General features: G+C 39.1%; 1 protein-coding gene across 2 annotated transcripts in view; it reads right to left on the reverse strand.

The window, feature by feature from the left end:
• SPIDR (scaffold protein involved in DNA repair) overlaps positions 1-25541 on the reverse strand; it is a 204042-nt gene that overhangs the window by 16347 nt on the left and 162154 nt on the right. For both annotated transcript variants that reach the window (XR_014579597.1, XM_083823913.1), the window contains exons 11-12: positions 11926-12084; positions 1983-2070 (exon numbers count right to left, since the gene is read on the reverse strand). Coding sequence is in view for 1 of the 2 variants with exons in the window: in XM_083823913.1 (XP_083680039.1) it covers positions 1983-2070; positions 11926-12084 (247 nt within the window). In the remaining variant the exon portion in view is untranslated. The remainder of the gene's footprint in view (positions 1-1982; positions 2071-11925; positions 12085-25541) is intronic.

Consider the following 25541-nt stretch of genomic DNA (forward strand, 5'->3'; position numbering starts at 1 on the left):
CCAAGGTGGTGATTGTTTTTGTATTTTTTTATTACATGGTAGGAGTACCCTGATTATTTATTTTTTTAACATCCATAACTTTTCTGAGATTTGGGGACTTTTGCATGTGGGTGGGTTTTTGTGATAGTAAACAGATGAAGAACTTTTAAAGCTGCCAAATTAAATCCAGGACAGCACAAGGAGATAATGAAGAACAGGAACTCAACAACTACAAGAACTGCTCTTCTTGTGTTATGCCAGATTTTTCTCCCCCCCTTAAAAAGTATTGTGACGTAACAACTTTATCAATCTCCAGTCAAAGAAAGAGAAAGGCTTCTGAGAAATCAAAGACCCTGCTAGATTTTTTTTTTTGATCTGGTAAATATTCTTCTAGCTATGTTTATAGTTAATAAAGTATTTAATTTGAGAAATATGAATCTGCTAAAGACAGCTGCCCACTCATTAAAAAACGTCTGCATAAGAAAAAAAAAGACATCAACCCATATTCTTGTTTGCCTCTGATGGCACTAAAAAGGTACCTGAAGGTACATATGGCTAAAAATAAATCAGTGCCACAGATCTGTTCTTCCCAAGCAACTTTATCAGTGTATTGGCAATATTATTTATGTATTTATGATTAAATATGCTTCCATAAAACTGTGTGAAAGCTATACTGTTTGTACCACAAAAAATGTACTTCACTTAAAAAAGCGCATTCTGCCAAAAACCTGCAGCAGTAGAATATGCTTGATCCTCTGTAGAATGAATTAGTATTTCAAACCCGTGACAGGGTGTAAATTGAATGATTATGGGAAGTTTCCTCCATTTCTAGATTGCTAATAGAGAAAATGAAGAACAAATGAATGTCATAACAATGTTGAAGAACATTTAAGAGCTTTGATCCATCCGTGGATATTCCTATTCTGTTGTCCACAGTATTTTAACACACAAAACAATCCGCTCCTCTGAGACTTCTGAAATGTCTATATGAAAGGGAGAACCAAGGAGACAACAGCAGTTTCACTCAGTTTCAGTCTTGGTTTTACAACCAAGGTCTGAACTTTTTATTATTCAACATAAATCCCCTTACAATCCAAAGAACACTGCACACTGCAGCGAAAACATTCTCAGACTTTAGAAATAACTAGAAACAACTAGCAATATCCACCTTTTATGTCCTCTGGTTTTGAAACTTGTTTATTTTCAGCTTTTTCTGCTTTATGAGAACTTGCATCCTGATTGACTCCTCTAGGCTCTAACACAGACTTTTAATACCACAAACTTTTTCCCCAAAGAACAGCTATACAAGAACAGCAGGACAGCACAAGTACTTGGTTAACAAGAAGCTTCTCAAATGACCTCGTGTTACCAAAATGCCACTCGATATGACATGACTCCTTTTCAAATACAAAAGCTAATTAAATGAAAATTAAATATGCAAATTTAGATTTGCAAATGTACAGTAACATACTTCAAATCCATTTCAATACATCACATTAGGAACTTCCACCTCCTCCCAAAATCACAGAAACATTCATTATCTTCTAGCAGATTATTTTTGTGTTCATCTTTCGACTGTCTTCACATTGGACAACTGTCAGCCAGAACGAGACCTAATTCCAGCAGTCAGTCTGTCCTCACTGGAGTTAATCTCCAGAAAAGAACTTAAAAAGAATGAGTTAATATCACTGTATATAGATTTCTCAGATAGCATGGAGCCAGCTAATATCTCTTTCCTCCTGCAAGGAAAGGAGAGGAGAGGAGTGATTTGTCTGGCCATTCTGTCACCCTAGCTCTAGAGGATTAATAGAAAACTAACCATCATTTTGGAAAGAAGCTGCTGATCCAGAGTGCCTCAGGTTAGCTTAGAACCAGTAAAACAACACTCAGTAGCTAAATAAAGAGAGGGCAAGAATCTGACACCCAAAATAAATCTGATTACACTACTAAGAAAAATAGTAATCGTGAGTGAAAGAACACATTTCCATAATAACAAGACTTACCATTTCAGGGTCTTGACTTTGTCCAGGAACTTTTACAGGCACTACTGGAGGCCATAAGCTGTCAATCAGACTAAAAAGTCCTAATGCCCTTCAAAAAGACCAATAAAATCAGGTTTAGAATGTTTCTCCCTGTTGTACATTACATTAAAAAGATTCATTAAGAAATATAATTTATACCATTGCAAGATTATGAAAACAATTTTAAATCATATTTGTTTTCTAGAAGCTGGTTTTGATTTGGTCTAATTAAACCTCCATCATTTCTGCTGCAGGGTAGAGAGGGAGGGAAGGGATGCAACACATTCAGCAACAAGCAACTCATATTTAATGCTTTGCCATGAACAGCCTGCTACATGATAAAATCCAGGAGATCGTGGGTAAATGCTAGCTTGCGAAGGACACGGACTACTTTTTTAAAAAATAGCTTTTAACTATTTTAACTGATAGATTGACAAAATGTTTTCTTTCTAACATTTTTATTTCTTGCTTTTCTCTAACTGCTGATTGCCACTGCTATCAGGAAAGTTAGCGATTATCAGATACGAGCAGAGAAACAGGCAAGATTTTTTTATCTGAAATACACCCAGGCCTTGGAGTACCAATGCGCAGAGAACCGTCTCTTTCTCACACAGCTGCTCACTTAGTTATGATTTTTATTTATTTCTTTTTCAAGTTCTCCACCTTCAGTTTAGAAACAAACATAGGATCAACAGCCCAGCATGTTAAGGTGAACTGCTGCAAACTCTTCAGCTTTAGCATGCCAAGCTGTAATTTGCAGCAGTTCGGTGTCTGGCTTGTCAGTTGATGCGTCATCATGCAGTAAAAGCAGAAACATCCATGGGAGAGGCCAAGAAAATAGCTGAGGGAGGGGAAATAGCCACAGATAACCAACTTGAAGAGGTGTGCATTTCTGAGTTAAAGCTCTCAGTTATCTTGTCCTAGTTCTCTGTGCATGTTCTGAATAGTCAAAGCACAGAGAGCTGGATTTTAACCCCACATTGCCTCTGAGAATGAATTGCCTGTCCCTCCAATTATGAAAGCCACTACTTCTGAAACAGTTCTGTTTTAGCAAGTCCAAAACTTGCTAAAGCTAATCTTAGCCTCTGAACAAAACACCTAGAAGAAATAACAGGCATACTCTTGTACTGGTCTGAAGCATGCTGCAATATGCTGCTTCTCTCCAAGGAGTCATGGAAGATCTCCTTTAAAGTTCTGCTTTTATCTCACTTCTGCTTAAGTTTATCTATTTCTGTATTTCCCTTGTTCGTCTTTTGATCCTTAAGTGCTTATACCTTGGGTATCTATAGGCAGTGAGCTTCTTTCTACATTGATGTCTATGGACCAACACTGTAAGAAGTTTTATGAAGGTAAATATCTGAGACTGAGTGGATATCCAGTCCACAAGACTGGATCTTGTGGAATAAAGCTTTTGGTTCAACGTTCGGGTAACAAACTGTCAGATTAAAAAGATGGTGTTGCTATCTGTAGTTGTGCTCCCCATGCTAACAAACAGACCAGAAATACAAACGTGCTGCCCTTGTACAAAAGAGGACTTCCTGCCTTACACGGCACTGTCGACTTAAGGTTTGTGCCTTGTTTTTAACAGAACATTACAACATACAAAAGAACACTTCTTAGGTGTTAAAGAGATTTTACATGAAAATGACCACTTCTTGACCCCAGATATGGCAACATTTTCTATCTTGTATCACACACAGCGACATCTTCTACAGTTGCAGGAGGGCCAACGCTCAGTGAAGCAAACTGGTCTTGTTCGCTGGGACATGGAGAAGGAGCGTTACAAAAACGGAGAGCTGCCTTCTGTACGACTAGGGCAGCTACACAGGTGGCATTCCTCACACAGCACTAAGCAGAAGGGCGAGGGCAGAATGCATTTATTAACATACCACAAACTGTTTGTGTTTGTGTCTGTGTACTCAGAGATCATGTATTTATCAACTTACGGCAAAGAAGCTATGTTGTTGCAGTTGAGATGTAATTACATCTCCGCACAGACCTCACATTGATCTCTCGGTGATTTTTAAGTTTGCACAAGGGACATGAAATTGTCTTTTAATGTCCAGCTCTCTTCTAGCTTGTCACCCCACATCAGAATACCTACAACACACGGTACATTGTCTTCAATCACTTGTGTCCTTTTGGAGAAGCTCACCAACTGCTTGAACTAGCAGCACTTAATTATTACTAAATCGCAGCATTTGTTTACAAACAGGCAGACGAGCAGTGTCTCCCAGAAGCGAGTGTCTCCTGCACATCTTGGACTCATCCTTTTCTTTGACTCCAGTCAGGCGAACCACAAGGACATTTGCCACCCAAGGAATCCGCAAGTTCCCGATCACATCATGTGGGGACGGGGGGATTCTCCTCTGTGGACAGGGAAGTCCTGGAGCTGTCACTGACGTGCCAGGGGGTGTATCAGACAGTCTCCCCCCTGAGGAGCTCCCCCCTCGCTCCACCTCACAGGCCTCCAGGAAAGTTAACTCTTTACATTTACGGACTTTGACTTAACAGAAGGGAGAGTGAGGGGGGCAACCACAGCAGAGAAATGGCAAGACATTGTGTCCTCCTCTGCAGAAAATCATTATCCTCGCAGAAAGAATAAAATCCATTCTCTTTATTCGCCATGCAACACTCAAATCCCACTTCAATCTGACTTGAACAATGGGCGTATTTTATCCAATATGTGTATCCTTCTTCAGCTATAGAACCAGGACAGGCCATGAACAGCTGGCTCTGTGCTTCAGTGAAGGGACTTGGTTAGCCCCGACGTGCACAAAGAGCCTTTCTCATTACAGAAGACAAAATAAAAACTTAATGATTTAGCTCTGTGAGAGTAATTACTAGGCACTATTTTGAAAAATATATATAAAATCATTTTGATAACAAAAGGACAGACTTCTAAAAAAAGGAAAGTACAGTAAGGCATGAAAAGAACCAGGCACAAGGATAAAAAAATATTTTTAACCATTAAAATACTGAGTTATTTTAATTAATAACTTTTTTATTACTTAAGAGACAAGGATTCCACTGTAATATTCTATAACCTTCCTTTGAAAAAAAAAAAAAAAGACTAAATTCATCCCAGGAGAAGGACAGAAGTCACCTATCAGATTCTAAATAACAGATTAAGCTGCTAATTCCATGCCAAACCAAAATCTATGTTTGGTTTAAAAAAAAAAATGTCACCCATACTAAACATGTTTCCATCCACTGTTTATCACCAACATAGCAAGACCACCAGTAACTTTAATAAAGTTTTATAGTATTGACTTTTGCAGAAGTATGAACTTCGGACAGACATTCCTCTATATACAGGTATCCCTCTCTTCTGTAAGTCCACATCTTCAGGCTTTGCTTATATACAATGATACTGTTATACACAGAGACATATGCACGTATACATCACATGCAAAGTAATTATTCTTAGTATCCTTGATTATTTTTCATTATGCTATATGCATAAAAGGCATTCCTCTCAGCTGAGACTTTGCTTGCTGAACTGAGGTATGTCTTTTCTGTGTATCCACAAATGCAAACTGCCTGCTACGTACCCAGACAGCAATCAGAAAATTCAAAAGATTTCATAGTGTTAAACAGGCTAAATACATGCCTGAGAAAAGGCAAAATCTACATGCAGCATGTGCAGAAATTAATCTTGACCTATTAACAAATCATCTTAAACTACCTGGTAGAAAAATTACTGAAAGACAATGGCTGATACTATTAAAATAGCATTTATTTTTCCCTCCCAACACTTTTTGCCATAGCTGATAACTGTGCTGCCCTGTGCAGAAGTTGCTTTCATTTGCTCATCTAACCACCTTCCTTAGTTTCACAGCTCAACAGGAGACAGAAGTCACCTTCTGCTAACTTTTCTGGCTTGTTTTGCCCTTCACTGAATAGTCAGATGGCATACATTCATATGTGCACACAAGCATGCACATTTGCACTCTGAGTTTTGATAAAATACACAAATTAAAGAGAAAAGTCCTTGCAATTTTATTTAGAGACACAGTAAAGTGATAAACCAGAACCTACAGTCTCAGTACACCTACTCTGATCCTGTGGACATTTCATCCTTTTTATACTACAAGCTATACTACAAAAATCAAGCAACTTCAAACTTTGAATTTTTCAAAGCAGCATTTCACTAGTTAGTTTTGGTTCCTGAAGGTATACTAGGCATTTATAATGTAAAACAATACTCTGATCTGACAACTGACTTCACAATTCAGTGAGAAGATTTTGTTTGTTCTCTCACAAGCATGAAGTTTCATCTGCAGTTCTGGTCCAGGAGCTGTGTGTGACACGCCTGGCTCAACTTTTTAACAGTACAGCTATGCTGCTATGATTTTTGATCACATTTTGGGGGATTTTTCCATATTAATAACCATACCACTGGTTAAGGGGCAAATGACAGACAGAATATCAGAAATAGCAAATGAAGTTTAAGAAGGAAAACAATGTCTGTAGCTAGGAAAGAAAAAAGGCTGAGTAAGGTTTGCAGTAGGGGAGCAGAAGGAAGACTAGGATTCTCCTCCAACATCTTCCACAGCTTTGCTCCAAGATCTCAAGACTTAGCACTTCTCTGTTTCCTCCTCTCCTACTCTTCCAATTTTAGTCTAAACCCAGAGAGTTTTCTTTGACAGTTTCAGATAAGTATTGTTGCAGTCTCAATATTAAGAACTCAAAAATAAAGCATTTCCTAGCTCTCTATAAATCATCTCTTTGCTCAACGCTAGAAAGAAATTCAGTAACAATTGCCTACAATGCGTAAGCCTGAACTGTCAGAAGACAAGCAATCCAAATACAAAGCTGGTGCCGTAGGCTAGCTCTACGTCTCATTTACCTATTAAGATCTTGCAGCACACAAGCAAAGCAACACAGTATTTTCTCAGGCTTGAGTAATACAAGCAACAAAAACAAAGTAAAAATCTGAGCCTACTAAAACAGCATCTCAGTCAAAATACTGAGTTTTTTAGATATATTAAATTATTTTGCTTAAAAAAATATTTACATACTTTAATAAATGTGTCTTCTTTAGTAAATTAGAACTTAGTCATGCTACATTAAAACACTAAAAATCTAATATAAAAGGAGTTTTGACACGGTATGAATAAGCCCGTTTCATTCTACAGTGCTGGTTACTGAACAGACTCATGATAGAAGCACTGAAGATCTAAGCAGCAGTCAGTGCTTGTTAAAGAGAAGAAAACTGAAGAAAAAAAACCCTTAATTTCTGACACAAAAATAGTCCTTAAAAGCAATTTAGAAATGCATATAAATATTCAAAACTTTAATGTAATTACTTAAATTATGCTTTAAATGGAACTCAACCTTTAACCACAGCAATTAGTGAAGTGTTTCAGGACCTCAAAACCTCAGAGATGTAGGTGGCTCTTTTAGATGGCAGTCTTTTTGGAGGAGGGAAAATGACAGGAAGGAAGTTATGATATCCTTGCTCTGTAGAGAAATCTTACTGTTACATTTCCTGTCAACATCCAGCAGTTGAAACGCCTTCCTTAACAGCAGGTAGCAGTGGTCCTCTCTTTACTGAGTGTAAAGCAAAATAGAAGAGAAAGCATACAGTGAAGAATAGTGGAAAAAGGTGATTGATACAGGCCAGAGAATTATGGGACTGAAATTAAAAAAAAAAAATACAGGGGGAAAAAAGGAAAGAAAGCTGTTGGGCTACATAGTGACCAGTACTACAGATTGGGACCAACACAGGAAGATTTCACATCGCGGTGCTTAACATTTTAAAGTTTAAAATGACAAACAAGAGAAACCAACTTTACTTGAAAGCACATAAATTTTTCAGTGAAACATAACACTGGTGGATGACCTCAATACTCAGGGTCTACTTAGCTTAGAGGGAAACAGCAAATATTAGAGCAAAATTTATGGAAAAACCTGCCATGAATTAATGGTGGAATCATGTGCCAAAGTGCAGGAGTTGAGGTATCCTTCAAAGTATTTTACCCTATCCAATGTAAATGTGGATTTTACACTATCCATGCAACAGTCACATCTATTAACCTTTTCCTGAAATTCATTAAGCTTTTTTTTTTTTAACTTAGGGACAAAATTGGTACTGATACTCTGTGTTAATTACATATTAAAGCATTTCTCCCTCTACCCTTCCATTTTTAAATTGGTGTAAATTTTTCTGTTCTGCTGAATAGAAACCCTTCATCTTTCTACCTTGAAAGATGCCTTTTCATCTACCTTTCTACCAGTAAAACAACTCAGTGCTTGGCAAATCAGATGAAAAGACACAAATTATCAAAACACAAATTATTATTCTGTGTGGAACGCCAGTCAGGGCTAATAATATAAAACTAATATTTTGGTCGATAAAGATAGATATCTAACTACAAAGTTTATCCCAGCTCATTGCAATTAAGTTCTGGTAGGAAGCAGCACACTATGACAATTTATAGGTTATTCCTGAGACATTTTAGTGAGTGCTCAGTCCCTGCATCTAATTGTGCCCATTTAGTTACTGGTTATACTGGACATCCTTAAATAACTGGGATCTACTAAAATAGGAAGGTTACATATTTTTGTACAGCACACTGATTTTTAACCAATATTTCTGTTTCTAGCAGTACACCATAGAAATCTCACTTCCTCTTTCTCAAGGGGCTAAATTTATAAGACTGACATGTGAGACAGCGGGAGGACAAGAGAGAGAACATACACCCCTAAGGATCAAACGTTACCAATGGTAGATCAATGAACTTTTATCAGTCTTCTCTCTTTACACTGGCACAACTCCCTGTTCTGCTGACACTAGTGTGCAGGTCAAGGAACAGTCGTACAGGGGACAAGTAAGAACGAGACGGTGAAGAGAAAAGGTGTCAGGAAACAGACACTGAACCGCATACGTGCTGTTAGTTCAGCTGCAACAGTACTGATACCCACCTTATTCAATAGCCTCAAAACAGACTGGGAGAACTGCTGTAAATCCGAGGCTGAACAAACCATGGCTGCTTCACCATGACTCAGCCACGTTCATCTGTCTTACGGGATTGCCAGAAACTGGACTGCAAAGGGGAACACCACTTCCTCTATGTATACCAAGGGCAAGATTTCTTGCAGCAAAGGCTTGGGGGAGTGTGTTTTATGTGTGGTTTGGGACTTGTTCTGAAAACCATCTAAATCAATGAAAGACCTTCAAATGATCTCATGACCCTTTAGAGCTGATCTCCCTGGTATTTGTTAAAGCATATGGGGATTCAGCATTGACAGTGTTTCTTTCAATGTAAGATGACTATAATTCGAATTTTTCATAGGGTCATTCTTGGTCAAGACAGGATGTGGTTGTATAAGTTCATAACCCACTTTTCTTTTGGAACACTAACGTTTTCGTGTCAGGAGGAGAAAAGGGTTTGGTTCTTCTCTCTCATCTTACAGGATGGGTCAATTCCAAAAATCAAGTCAGGTTTACAGCCAGGCTGTTGCCTGGATGCAAAATACCCTTTATAATAGACTTCCAGTTCTTGAAATGTAACTTCAGCTTACAACAGTGATCTTAAAACTGCATTTGCTGGAATGATGTACTTTAAATTAAATACTTGATGATGAGGATGGATGATGGCCTGGAAATTTTTTTGAACAATAACAGTGCTCCACTGTTACAAATAGCTCAAGAACCTCTTGTACCTGATAAATTAAAATGTCCTGACTCACAGAGGGACTGAGGAAGCACTCTGTAAGAGAGATTACAGTCCATATGACTGTGGGACAACATGCACATATGGGATCTTATTAGCCATGGTTGGCTTTCTCCAGATCATGTGCTTCAAGGCAGAGAAAAAGTCATGATTCTTCCCCCATATTTCCTATATTTTATTCCCTTTTATCCATTTTAAAAGCCACTGTCAGACTCCAGGAAACAAACAGTTTAAGAGCCGTCTCCTTCCAAAACGTAATTGGTGTTCTGGGAAAAAAAAAAAAAAGGCAGCAGTCTTTCTTGCAGGGCAGACCACATAGTTCTTCTTCAGTCATGTGCTGCAAGCCAAGGTTGGGCACTCACAGGCATATCCTATCATGTGCTCGGATATACCACTGGCTCTGGAAACCCATTTATCCAGTGGCAATAAGTTCTACTGCCCAATTATGCCCTGTGTGAATAAGCACTCCCTTAAATTCATTTCAGCTATGGCTTTACTGTGGTTTCCATCACACCTAGAATGACACAAAACGTGTCCTGACACTTAAAAGTAATAACAAGTTATAAAGCAGAACTTAGGCTGGAACAATTAAGAAAGAAATAAATCCCTAAACAATTCCCTCACCCACCCATCTTGTACATTGAAATCACGTTTTAACCACTGCACTGTCCCTGAAGCTACGCTAGCCGTTTTCTTTTCATGTTTCCTAGCAGGGTTACCACCAGCACAGCTCCAGCTGAGCCACCAGCATTTTCAGCAGTGTGTCTTCTAATCGGCCTCAGAATAGCCAGAAGTAAGTTACTGCTGCTTTGAAACAGAATTTACATTACAAAAAGTCTGTCTCTTATTAGCTAGGCCAAGTACTGGAAACACCAGCAGCCAGTTGTAAAACTTCATTTGTATCCAGAATTCCAAAGCCATTATTTAATTTGTTTGGAAAAAATGTAACTTGAAAAAAAAGCCAACAAAATAATTAAATAAGAAGACGTGTTTGTTATTAAAGATCCATAAAAATGCAAGTAGGCTTGAAATCCAAAGGATCTGAAAATTAACACTGCAAGTACATAAAAAGAAAAGCATACTGAATAGGGATGGATGGAAAACAACAATTCCATTTTGCTAAACATTTCAAGGCTTTGAAATTTGTTTTTGTTCCAATGTGAAACAAAAATGAGACTTTCTGAAAGTTTTCATGAAATGAGAATGAGAGAGTATTCACTCCCTCTGGACCTGAAAACATCTTCCAACAAAACTGTCTCCAAAATAGATAATGTTTCTGTGAAACATTCTGGTTTTGATGAAACAGCATTTTTCAAACAGGAAAAAAGTGTCAGCAGAAATATCATAGCCATTCTAATAGCAGAGGCTTATCTAGATAGGATGTTTGTACCAGAATAATTATGTTGAGAATTAAATCAATCTAATTATATTTACATAGCTCCCCATGTGGATACCATATCACTTTCCATAGAGAGATACTCTGTAAGATAATTATCTATTTAAAGGATTTTTTTTCTTGATTAAACATACTTTATTTTATTTCATTTAAAGAACGTAAAAGGAATCACAGAACAAACAAAATTAGAGAGGTACTATATGTCAATTTGTTAATTATTTGAAGGGATTTTTCTATAAGACTGTGGACAATTTTACTCCAAAGTAAGAATGTTTTTATGGTTTGGTAGGGGCAGTTTGTTTTTTTCTTCTTTTTTTTTTTTTTGGTGAGGCGGGAGTGCGGGAGGAGGAGGGTATGTTTAAAGAAACTTAAACTGTTCTTCCAAAACCATACAGGCCTAACTCAATTAAGCTCTCATATACCAAGGGAAATTCTTTGCTTGAAACTTCAACCCAGCCTAGACAGAGCTGTAGAAAAACATACTATAATTAACAGCCCTGCAATGAAAAGGAGGTGAACTAATGTTTTAAGTCTTTGAATCTCCAGAAGAGGAAGAAAACATTCATATTTTACAAAACATTGTATAAAGCAATTCTAAATTCTTTTCTCTGCTAAGTGTGTATTTGTGTGTCAGTTTATTTATGCTGATTTGGGAGCATGGTTGGCTCAAGTACTATAGGATCTAACTGATACCTACTTGATGTCCTGAAAATGGCAATGAAGACATTTAATTGAACAAAGCCTGATTCAGTTGTTCCAAAGAATATTGACCACATAAATAAATCAAATGGCAGATCACCTCTGCCTGCCACAACGCTCAACACATTCCTCCATGAACTGTTCTCACCTTCCTCTTGTGGTTCTTTGTAAAATTTTCATTCCAGCCAAACAGCAGAATTTTCCTTCCCACCTCCTGCAGTACTGTTCAACGTCCTCTGCAGAACTGAGGGACTGCAGCTGTACTTCACTGAACATGCCATAGGCATCCTGGACAAGGAGGCATAACCTGCAAAACATTCCTCTGTTACTCATTTGTTCCCGTTCGTAAAAAAAAATAGTTAGCAAATTTCTGAAAATTACATGACCAGCTTCAGAACAGGACTTATCCTCTACAACACCTAGAGAATTCCCACCAAATAATGAATACTAGCATGAGTAAACAAAGCAAACATCAGTGAAGGTTTTCCCATGTATATTTGCAGGAAGTAACAGGGCCATGAAACAGAGAAGCCTGACTGAAAATGACAATAAGGGTCTTACACTTCTGTAAAAAAACTGCTAATCGATATATGCTTTGTGTACCTATAAAGAAAAAAAGACAAGTTTTTGCCTAACTTGAGGTGAATTTTGCAGTGCAGTCTGAACAATGATGCAAACATATATGTGCATGTGTATAAATATAAAAAATCTGCTTAGAAGTGAACAAAGCAACATATTTCACAAGTAATAATCACAAACACTGGAACTGGTAAACCAAGCACTACACTTTTTCTGACTTTAAAAGAGTCCTGAGCATTCAAGAAAGTAAGATGTAGATTTTTTTTTTAAAGAAAAAAATATGAAACTACAGATTAGTAAATTCAATGTAGGGTATGAAGAAGCCCAGAGGGAATGTTTTAAGGAGGTAATTTAAAAAACTGCTAAACAAACAATTTGATTAAAGTAATCTATGAAACCAGGGCTGGGAAATGTTGCCTAACCAACTTGCTGGCATTTCGAGCAGATATTACCGACATAGCAGATAAGGCAAAAACCAGTGGATGTCATACATTTAGATAGTCAAAAATGCATTTCACAAGATTCTGCACCTGAGATGAGGAGCAACGATAGCATGAGTCATGGAGGAAGGAGGCCGCTGTCTACAAGATTGGTTTAATTGCCCCGAAAAGAGACAGTTAAGCATGGAAACTTTTCAAATGGCAACAAGAAATAGCTTTGAGGTAGCACACATATCTTTATTTGTAATAAAACTCGGAGGCATACTAGGCAGCAGAATTCCTGGGCAATGTGCTCTAGGTGACCCTGCTTGAGCAGGGGGTTGGACAAGATGACCTCCAGAGGGCCCTTCCAATCTCAACCAATCTGTGTTTCTGTCATTTGGTTTACTTTAAAAGTTCATGCCAAAACTACCTTCCCCAGAGCAGTACCATTGTTCACTCACAGCAAGCCAACTCCAACTGCTTTTGGAAAATACCATATAATGCATTATATGAATCTTGAAAGCATCCTACAGTAGTCATCACATCTTAAAAAATAAAAACAAAAACAAAACAATGGAAAAAAAACACCCACATTTTAAATAAAATGAGCACCTACATTTCTCTGGAAGAAATCTATGGATTTTCTCAGCAGGGAGGCTTAGACACGGAAGACCATCAGTCAGAGTTTCCTTGTTCATTAAGAACTGCCTAGCTTTGGCTTAAACCCTTGAGAGGGCTGTATTCTACACCGGATACAACTACGAAGCCTCTCAGACACCAGCAGATGTTCAAGCACCAGCTGAGAGTCCTCATTTCTCCTATTCAAGTGCTGGTTTTGAGGAGCAGAGTGTGGTGTGACTGAACACGAAGTCCCCGTATTTTCCCTGTGTCTCTAGCTACAGGAGATGCATGCAACAGAGTCTTTACCAGGCAAAGAAAGATTAGGTGCAATTCCTCCACAGCCTGTCAGTGTTAAGAAGTCCTTCACAGCCATGAAACACTGCCTCTACCCTGAGCAATGATAAACGGGATGAAAACAAGCGCTGCTGTGGGCTGTAAGGATACATACCCTGATCTGTGGGATGAGTGAGGTTCCCAGCCTAGAAAGTGGGACTGGCCTAACAATACAAACCTGTACCTTCAACAGCTCTATCCCTAGTTTTATTTTCTCTGTAAAACAAGAAGTGAGATATGCCTTGTGGATCGGTATCACAAGGTCATCTCCAGCTCATCAGAACAAAAACTGTTGTGCTATGGACATGACAGCCCAGAAGCAGAATAACCACGGTTGCCTGCCATGTTAGGACCTTGCAAGCACTTAAAAACTCTGTCAAGTTTTAACTGATTGGACTGAAACTTCTCTTGCTCTTGTTTTGTTTGGAAAAACAAAGCTAACACACTCTGGACTTTTCTGAAATCAGATTGAGTAGAACATGAAAAAAAAAGCAAATTGTTTAGTTTATGTTAACAAAACATTCAGTGACGGTTATTTGTGAAAAATTAGGCTTTTGTATCTTGGAGCAAGTAAGGGCCAACTGAGTTAGTGTCTCAGATCCGATCAGTTCAGCAGTCTCTTAACTGATCACTGGAATTTCTCATGTCTTTAGTGAGACATAACCGAATGCAAGGAAGTCTCAGACTAGCTGGCACCAGGCTCATATTAACTCCTCTGGGACATGTTAAGTGCCCAAGTAAAATTAACTTGGTTGGTGCCGAATATATCGGTCACTGAATGTGCATTTCCTCAGTCCTTTCAAGCCAAGCAAGGAGATGGCTGCTCTCAGACATGGAAACCCCAACCTCCCAGGTCCCAGGCTGCTTATTTCCTTACCTTCATGGTGACACCTTAAATAGCTAGGACAGGAAATGTGTCTGACAAAAACAAGTACTGCAGTCTAATAATAACCACCATCATCAGATCAACTATGTGAAAATGAACTCTCTGAAATTAAACTCCAAGTTGCATGGAGCACTACTTCTAGTTGAGGATGCATTTTCCAGGCAGGATTAGGAGGCTAAAGCTCCCTCTCCAGCTGTCTACTGTATGCAGCACAAAACATCCCAGTTCATACGACGGGGAACGGTCATCAGATGACCAAGCTCAATATGTGGTAGAGGAAGAACTGTGTAACTCAAGGCGTGTAGCACTAATGTGCCCATTCATACTAGTAACGTGTCCATGATTATTGGCGTCATGAAGAAACACGGAGCAGCAGATCACCTTGCAACAGACTCCAAATAAATATACTCTATTAAGACCACACGTGAACAGATATCCGATATACTGCTACACTCATTCTAGTTGTATCCAAAAGGTAGTCATGATTTCTCTACAGGATGCATTTAAAGTGAAATGAATATATCCACTCAGTTGGAAGACAATCTCACAAATAGCCTTCAGATGCCTGACTTTTAGTCTAAAAAGTAAGGAACATCCCAAACTAACTCTACAAATGGAACTTCACACACAATTGTTCCCTGCTTCAGCACTCTTTACAAAATAGTACAAACGAAATAATGACAAAAACTTGAAATATTCTCAACATCACTTGATACATCTCACACTGATTAACTAGCTAATGCTACAGGTACCTAAATGAGTGACAACTGTTTTTCCTGCCTAATGACTACAATGAAATCAGCTGAATCCCACAACAGATTCAGCGAAGCCTTTGGAGAACCATTCTCACATCTTCTGAAACTGGTTCTGTTCTAATGGATTTCACGAACCCTGTTAGCATCGCTGCCAACGGTGTGTATGCAGTCCAGCTGCTTTCTGAGGCTGGTGATTCATGGCTTTAACTTCCTCACTGGCATTGGCTTTTTCCTTGCTTTCACTTTATTCCTAGAACAGTGAATTTGTATTATTTTCTCACGTGTTGCTCCCATATTGAAACAAATGTTCTTGCAAATTAAGTTTCAGCAGCAAGTCTAACTGTGATTAAAGAAATAGTTTGTTCCATGATTTCTGATCCCTTTGAAGCTCACTACCAGGATGTAAACCTACATCTAACTTATGAGACAAGCTGGGAATTCAAAATTACTATTTGTCCCCAGGAATTCAGCATCTTTATTTTATGCATATATATTGCAATTTTTTTTGTTGTTGTTCCCTCATAATCAGCACAAATATACTTCTACCAATGGCTTGTCAGGAAGCATGGTACTGAACTGTTAGAAAAAAAGGAGAACGCTGACATTTTTTATCAGTTGTTCTCAGGCAGGGAGGAAATTAGGACCATCTTTATTTCTGGGACAATAGGATGCAACCCTGCGTAAGATGTGAATTTAAAATATAGTTCTGGAAACAGAAATTTCTCGTGCAAAGGAGCAGAGAATTCATTCCAGGAGTGAGGGGTGGAAGGAAAACCAGTAGAGGAGTGAATGTGGGAGATGCAGACTAAGGAAAAGGTGAAGTGTGACTCATTGGTAGTAACAAAGGGGATGAAGATAGAGAATGATAAGAAAGTGAGGCAGAGATCAGCCTTTTTTCTTTTTTTTCTTTTTTTTTTTTTTTAAAGTAATGACACAGTAAGTCTCATGCAAAAGCTTGGGAAAATTTTGTTAATTTGCTAATAGCCAGGAGCAAGGATGGGAGCTGGGGGAAGATGAGACTGATTACTCTGCATAATTTCTATGACTGTGCTGATATTTAGGACAAAATGTCTCCCAGTAGAAATCTGGAGAGGATTACAGGATTACCCTGCCATGCCCTTCTTCTAGTTAGTCACTCTTTATGGGTAAAGAATAATTTTATTTATTTTTACTATTACTTTTATTACACATGAAAAATCATAACTTTCCACACTGCTGCCTTGTATCAGGCAGGTGACTTTCTTGAGAGGTCAGAGTGACAAAAGTCTTCAGCTCTGGTCTCTTCCAGACTCCTCAGTGTCCTCTAGCAGAAAAGAATAAGAAAAATTACCCAAAGAGATGACGAAGGCAGGGAGGCCAGAACTGACTGATGGTATGGGGATTGCCTTTACTGAGTCTTGTGAAAACAAGCAGCAGAAATTTGTCATAAACAGATCTGAACTAGCTAGTAACTGTTTTGCCCTAGGATAGGAGGACAGCCACGTGGACCACACCAGCTTTCCTCCACGCGTAGCTAAGCTGTGTAGTCCAGCGTAAGGAGCAAGACCATCGGGCAAATTCAACAACTTCTGTAGTGCTCAGAAGGGATTTCATTAGTCGGTGTTTCATTGGAAAGGAGGGAAAAGGAGGAATCAGGGAAATGCCTGAAAACTAATTGCATTGTATCAGCTCTGATATTTGCTCCTTCTTTATCTTAACCACCCAAGAGACAGCTGCTGCTGCTTTGTGTGTCAGAAGGGCTTCTTATCTCTTTGAGGTGTGGTCCCAGCAGAGGCATAAAGCACACATACATAAACACACGTAAACAAAACTCCCCTCTCTCTTAAACACCAGAGGCACAACACTACCTACACAATTCCAATCCAGCAACTTGTCTGGTCAAGTCTCAAGGCGGAGCTGATTAACTCCTGCTAATATGGCTCAGATTCAAATTGTAACCTGCAGGACACCACCCTACTGGGATTTAATCTATCTGTACCTTACGCAGTCCTTGTGTTCACCATTCCCATATTATCGCTGAAAAATCAAAGCTCTGGGCTCAGGTCTAAACACTTAGGGACAACTATCCCCTCCACATCACCAGAAGGATTTTCATATTCAAAGCCCCTTATTCACTGGATCCAAATTTGCTTCTTGTTCCCTTTCAAAATGTATGAACCTGCTGTAGCCTTCCTTGTCCCCTCAAGATTCAGAGTAATCTGCTCTAAAACCCAGGTCATCTGCTGTCACTAAATAGAAGCTCTACGGAGCTGCAATAACTATGGATTGAATGATGTAAATAAAAATGTACGATGACGACAACTGGCTCTTCTGTACCTAGGTCACAGAGGTAGACAGGTACAGAAGAAAACACAAGCATTGCTGCTTTCCAGTTTATAAGGGCTCCAAGAAGACTCCTGATCACAACTCCTTCTAAACATAGACATTTCTAGCACCCAAGCTGGTGCTTGGTTTGAAGTGTTGAGATGACCAAAATGGTACTCATTTGCTTCAAAAACCGGAGGTTCAAAATAACTCAAAAGTAGGGTTTATGATATTTCTTTCTTAGACATTTACGGAAGAACCCAGAAGGAAATAGCGGAGAACACCATTCAACAATGCTGGACCTGGCCGAGAGGGAACACGGCACACAGCTACCACTGGGCACGCAACTTCTCTCCAGCTAGAGACAACCCATCTTTAAGAAAGTATTGCTGGAAACTGTGCATGGGACAAGAATATAACCAGGGAAATAAGCAAGTCTTATCTCAGCATCTGAAATAGAAAATATGTAGCAGAGGCCTCCCCAGGCTCAGGAAAGGAATCTCTTCTTTGCACTTCTCAAAAATGTGTGTAACAGAGTATTTATATAACACGCTTTGCAAACAAATTACTGTAGTAACTACACCAAAGCCATCATTTTGTATTTTCCTTGGGTTTAACTACATTTTTACACATAAGTTATAAAAAACGATAAGCAGTGAGAGAGGTTATAAAATAACAGTTGCTTATTTTTATTCACTACCTTGAACAGTCAACTGCTTCAATACAAACCGGAAAATCAAATGCAGCTTCCCCAAGACCTTTCACAAATCTCCACTTGCTGACTGCTTTTTCCATTTCTTCATTCAGGTTCATTCTTCCAGCTACTGTTTTCTGTCTATGACCTGAAGAAGCAGCACTTCCGTGGAAGATTGCTTTCGTGCGTAGGAAGAGACACGTGCGAGCCAAACACATCAGCCTGGCCGCCTTCTTAATGTGGAACGGGCATGTAGTGAATGGAGCTCCGCATCTTCAGTTTTCTGACTCAAAACGTGGAATATCAACTGCCTTTGGGGAACTACATACAACCGCTTGGAAATGAGTATAGCACACCAGACAGGATTTGATATGTGCAATGACAACCATGACACATTTAACAACTTTTCAACGCAACCTTTTTCTCCTATGAAGTTTTCATATTGCACCAAATACTTTTTTTAAACTTCCCATCCCACACTGTTTATAAGCGCACTATCAAATCCTTAAACTGCTGATGTACTTTATCTGCAGTCAAAATTTTACTCAAAAGTAAACAAAATATTTTTAATGATAAAAAGACATTCCTGTCATGCACTCAAACACAACATGAAGCCTAAATTATAATTTCAAAAAGTTATAGAGCTGAATTTGACAGATGTTTTCAGCATGATCTGATGGCTTCACTTACCTCAGATTTGTAAATTAATAATGAAGTTAATTTATATTATTTTTAATCCAAAATCATTATATGATACAAAAAAAAAAATGTTTGGTTCAGGAGACACTGGAAGTTAAGAAAAAATAAATGCCTAAGCACTGGCTAAAAAACGTATAACGGTTCAGCCACAACAAACCAGTAAGGCCCTCCCCCCTCTGTGCATCTTCCCCTTCCAACACTAAACTACACATAATTTATGGTTCTCTTGCTAAGATACATTCCATACAGTTTGTTATATAAATAAAAACAAATTTTGGGTTGTAGCAGAAAAGCAAGCACATCAGGTCATCCCAGCCTACTTCTGACTAACTATGCTGGAAATTATAGTAGCATTAAAAACAGAAACAATGCATGCACTCCTCAGGTTCCTCAGTGTCCCCATAACACTACTTCATCATGGAATCCCTTGGGTATCGCAGTATACGACTCAGACAAAATAAGATTTTCCCACATGTTATGGTTTACTAATCAAGAGGCAAAATGTACATTTCAGAAACTTAAAGGCTCAGATGAAAACTTATGTCTCTGTTACAGATGATATCCAGTAGAAAAATCATGTTCCAAATATAACGTGTAATTACCATCCAGCCACTTACAGTACTTATCTGTGAATCTGAGGAGGGGTTCTTTGTTTATTTTTTTAATCTTAAGACTTTGTAATTACTGTTTTGGCATCCAAGAATTCCAACAGTCAGTGAGGTACTGCCAAAAGATCTTCTCTTGCAAGGTGCCCAGCACTCCCCTTTCCAAGAAAATCAGCATTCAACTGCTGGTTCTGGCAACATTTCACATCATCTTTGCTGTGCTACGTTTCCTCTACGCCTCAGTTCCTTATTCGTAAAAATTCAGAATAAAAGTCCTGCCCTCAAAGGGTGATTGGAAAACCATATAGCTGAATCGTAGTGTCTAGGAGGACAGGTCCAAAAAATCCATGTGCTACGTCCTGCTCGAGGTGGGGGAGGAGGTTTTATATATATATATATGTATAGATAAACAGTGGGCTTGCAGTAATAACCCATCTCTTCTGAGCTACAGGTTTCAGAGAACTTCAAACTCCTGCTGCAGAACCCATGGCAAGTGCATTACAGAATTACAGCATCTGGAATGAAGCAAGCACACGACAGCAGCGGTACTGGTTGTGCTTACCTTTCATGGTATTATTTGTGGATTCACCTGATTTACTTCTAAACCACATAGACTACAAATGGGATTTTAGAAAGCTTTATTAAAAAAAAAAAAAAAGAAGAAAGAAAAGAAAAAATAATGTGAGTATAAAAAAAAATAAAAAGCACTGCTCACTTCAGAAGGGACAGAACATCCCAAGATGCATTCTTGGTATTAGAGCCCTGCACATGTGATTCCACAGTGCATGTGAAAGGTAACTGAAATATAATAACATTGCAGGATTTCTTACAGAGCTGCGTCTGTGTTCAATAAGACATTCTGCTGTTTCAGTGCCACATCATCTCACCGAAATAGCACAAAACTATAATATTCACCAAAGTAAACAGCAGAACTAAGTGCAAGGAAGAAAAGCAGAAGTGAAATCTTGTCGGGGCTCCTTCCCTGGCAGAAAGGCAACTTTCTACTCTTCCTTCAAGGGGTCTGTCGTTCCTGTTTTGCACTCACGTTGTTTTCCTCTCCTGCCGTTTGTTGGCTGCATTTCCTAGGTGTGTGTCTAAATGAGGGAGAGGGAGCGTGTTTGTGTGTGCATGTAGCATGTTTACAAGAGTTATGGTAGCTGTTCTCAGCAGTCCACTGAGAATTCTAGGAAACGGCCCCTGTTATTTTATTCTAGGTCAATGTCAGCTCATGTCAGGCAGGAAAGATCACACAGGACAGCTCGCTCAATCGCGCAGTCCTGGACGGAGGCCTCAATGGGAGAGAGAAAGCAAGCAAGCTGCGAGTGGGCGGAGTGCCTTCCCAGCACTCTACCAACCACCGCACAAGGAATTATGATAAACACCACTCTGGAAACCAGATACAACAGTACATTGTGTTCTTCTTCTGAAAAACAACCAGACTTCTGCTCACTTAAAGTAAACAGTTAATCCTGTTTATCTTTTTTTTTTCTTGATGAGTTGTTAACAGAACAATCTCTTCTGCAAAGCAAGTAAGAGGTTCATCCCTTAAATTCATGCTCATTTTCTCTTCCTTCAAGAAAAAAAAAAATCAATACGTAAACTTTCTACTATCGGCAAACAGTGTGGAATAACAATCTTTCTTGGCTTAAACTGACTTAACAAAGCGATGCCAAAACTGAATGAAACCTTTCCCTCACATATTTTATTTTGGAAAACTGAAATCCCAAACAGAGAGTTCTGTTCATCTCATTTAACTATTCCTTTTCTAACAAGAACAAGCAAAACTGATAAAACATATAAATTAATCAGCATGTGCGGTGCCCTTGCAGCCTGAGCAAACAGTGCATTGTATGCGTAGATCAGCTACGACCATGGGGGTGTTCTCAGGTTTTCTCTGCAAGCCAAAAAAAGAGGATTCAGAGTAAATGCCTGCAAGTGAAGTAATAATTTTTGTTGTTGTTTGTTTTCAAAATATATGCTTACTGTGCAAATTCACGATGTCTCTGACTTTCAGTATTAAGAGTGATTAATTAGAAAAGCACATGGAAGTGATTATCTTGTTTTGTTGGAGTCTCCACACTCTACCTATTAACTACTTCTTACTGGAGAGTCCAGTTGAGCCCACTGAAAGCTACCAGCTTTTCCAAGGGGAATTCTAATTTTTAGCACTTAGGAATTTAAATAGTTCTGAAAGTCAATAACGAAAGTGTGCTTAACATCCCCAGTCAGTAAAAGCTTGTTGATTTAGCTATTTATAATCATAAAAATACGTGATTTGCAAAACTTAAAAAGGAGAAGGAAAATATCCCCAGTTTATTTTTACCCATCTTGCAAGCTCCAGATCTAAGATTCTGGGTTTTCTGTGCAACAGATGTCAGCCAGTGCAAAAAGGTAAATTCAGGTCTGGGAAGGCAACAAAATGAAAGTCCGTTTTTCATATATATATATATATATATATATTGAATATTTTACATGGAAAACTTTTGCATTTTTATGTTTTGTTTTTGCTTTTTTTTTTTTTCCCCTTGAGATTTTTTTTTTTACTCTTTTGCAACAACCGCTGAATTTACTCAGCCCCGGGGATCTAAGTGACAGAACAGGTCTCTGAAGTGCCAGAACAGGACAAAGCAGTGCTATTTCCCATTACAGAAACTGAGCTCTAGAGGCAGCCATCAAGAGGCCAGGGCCAGAAGCTACGCTCAACACAAGTCCCCGAGGAGCAGCCCGGGGACTGCTCCCCCCAGCCCGGCGCTTAGCCCAGCTACGACTGGAAAAGCCTGTACTGGGAGGCCAAGAGCTGCTGAATGCTTCGTATTGCTCCAAGAGCCCCTGCCTCCCCCTCACGCCTGCCTGGGAAGAGCACTGCTGCTCTCTCAAACAGGGTTCAGCCCACCCAATTTCTCCCGAAATCGATGGATGGCCCACAGCACTTGGAAGGGCCCAGCTCAAGCCCAGGTGCTGCAGCCCTGAGCAGAGCTGCTGGGCTGCGGGGAGAAGCAACGGGCTTTGACGAAACTCCTCTCCGGGGGAGTCTGAGGAGAACATGACGCTACCTGCTTGTCGGAGAAAATCCTGTGCTCAGGAGAAGCAAGCAGTACATCTGAATGATTCAGGGTGGTGTTACAATCCACATACGAAAGAGGACTCCCGTTGGCTGGCCACCATCGCGGCCTAGTTCAGGAGGGCACGTATCAGCTGAGAGGGATGTGGACAAGAAGCAAATCAATCGGAGATCATTAGGAGATGAAGCAACAGCAGGAGGGAAGTGGGGAAGGTGAAGAAAACAGAGTTCTGGAGGAAATGTGCTCTGGTATTACCTCTTTCCCACTTCCTTTCTTACACCTTGCTGTCCTCCATATCTCTAGTAGCTAGAGATTAGGAGAAGAAATGCTGGTCTGTGGCAACACCAGTATAATCCCAGGGATTCACCGTGAGCGTTACTGATGGAGTATTTTCCCAGACACATTTGGATTTTTTCTTTTTTTTTTTTTTTTAATCAGAACTTAAGGATACAACAAGCACTGCTGTATAGGAAGTGCAGATGTCAACAGTTTTCCAATGTGAAAATAAAAAAAAAATAAATTGTTACCCTTCTGAACTTTTCAAAATGAGAAAACTCCTTTTCCATCATAGGTCAAGTAAAGCTTTATAAATTACTTTTAAGCAAGCAGCAGGTTTGGGCCATTATCCAAAACTCACTCAAATTAACATTTCTGCATTGATTTCAACGAGCTTCATTTCATGCTGTGTAGCAGGTGGAAGAAACACCTGGGCAGCACCAGTAACATTCCTCCACCTTGATTCCATTCAATCATTTATGCAAATTCCATGTTTCTCTTTTAAAACCACCTGAACTGAACACCAATCAAGGATCAAACACTGAAATCATTTTTATAAACACCACATTTCCAATTTACTATGACTTCAACGAATCACTTTTAGCAGGATCAGAACTTGGAGCGTAGCACAATGCAGGCATAGAGAATCTCTTATTTCTTTCATTGCTTTGACTATCTTCAGATGTGCTTGGAGATTTCAAATGCTCTGTGTGTTAGTGAGAAATGTCCTAAAAACAAACAAACAAAACCCCTCTGTTACAGCACCTTAGTCACAATTATCCTGTACAGATGATAGTCTCTGCTTTATTTCTCATGCATGTGGAACATTATTTTATTGCAATGACATAATCAGTCATTACACTGGATTTAAATAATAACTCTAGTGAATTACTGGGAAACAGTGTGCTTGGTATACCTGATTCCAACTTTCCCTCACCACTATAAAAAGAAAACACTCCTGAAAGTAAGAATCTGTTCAAATATCAGTAGAGCACAGCTTGTTCACACCACATGTATTCCAGGAGAGAGAAAAAAAGACGACCAAATCTAATCAAAACTACAGGAAGAGTTTAGAGAGACAAAAGATAATCATGTAAATTAGAACTGGATTAGGGCCCTTACTGAATCTATCTATCCATGCCAAAAGAGGTGATTTAATATTCTGTGGTTAAGATTCTGGTTTTGTGTCTTACCCAAAAGAGTATCAACAATAGCACATTGTTCTCCTACCACCGTGCTGATGTTACAGCCTCTGATTTGATTCAACACAGACTTGAAGGGAGAGTAACAGCACAGAAGCACTGCTTCCCTTGCCACTGCATTTTCCTCAGATGTCACCCATCCCAGGCCAGCAGGAGATGTAACATCACAGCCAAGATAACAAGATACCTTTTGTGTTTAAGAAGTGCGGTTTCCTGTTGATAGATAGCATTTTGTACTGTCACATTTGTTGTCTCATCCTTTTTCCTGTCGCACATTCCTTCCCTAATTGAGACGTCACTATACTGCACTGAGCAAGCATTACGACAGGGCCAATGACTTCTACCTGCCTGTAGAGCATGAGCATTTGATACGTAGCAAAAGCCCTGATCCTCACTGGAGAACCTGGGCTGCACAAAACCAAATCAATCCAAAGCTATGGTGTACAAGGATGAGCCATTTAAACACCATGCTGCTGCTTGTCCATCTTAACAACAGGCAATAGGGCTAGCATTCGGATTTTCAGAGTCCTGTCACCATCTTAGCAGTTTAATTTTTCCATTTCAGGCTCCCTGCTGAATAGGATCTCTCGTCGTAGAGTCTCAAACGAGGCTGCTGGACTAGTGCTTCAGCCTGGCTTGACCCCCATACCACAACAGAGCAGTCCAACAATCATCAGATGGACATCTGAAGGTTGTCTAAAGAGTGCTCTTTCCTACTGGATGCGTAATAAAAGAAAGAGAGAGCCACCAGCATATGAAGATGATGATATTCTACATAAATATAGGCATATTTTTATGTACTGTCTGTTGCCATGGGACACCTCGTTCATGGTGGGATCTCCACTGCCAGGTATTGTCAGACACTGCCAATTTTGAATCATATGGCACTATGTAACTTGTGTACTCCTAAGTCGAAGCATAAAAAGAGCTTACATTTAAAAAATGGGAATATTCTAAAACAACTATAAGCAAGGCTTCCAAAAAACATTCTCAAGGACAGGAGACAAAATGTCTATGTTAATACGAGTACTTTATGACCAGCCAATTTTCAAACATGTTTCCGAACTTCCACTGCTGCAAGAAGTGTGAAACAAAAATACATGAAAAGACAGTAAGTGAATCCCACTTGGATTAATCTAAGCATTTTGTTTTACAAATTATTAATAAAAAAAGTTTAAAAATCATAACTGAAATGGTATTTCTAAATAAGTGGTTTTAGAGTAGGAAAATGGCATTGTTTCAAAACATAGCATTTCAGCAATTTCACAATTTTTCAATTGCTTGTACAAGCTTTTCATAAGTTTTCCTTTTTTACAAGATGATTTG

The sequence above is a fragment of the Anser anser genome (assembly GCF_964211835.1).
Source record: "Anser anser genome assembly, chromosome: 2".
Classification (NCBI taxonomy): domain Eukaryota; kingdom Metazoa; phylum Chordata; class Aves; order Anseriformes; family Anatidae; genus Anser; species Anser anser.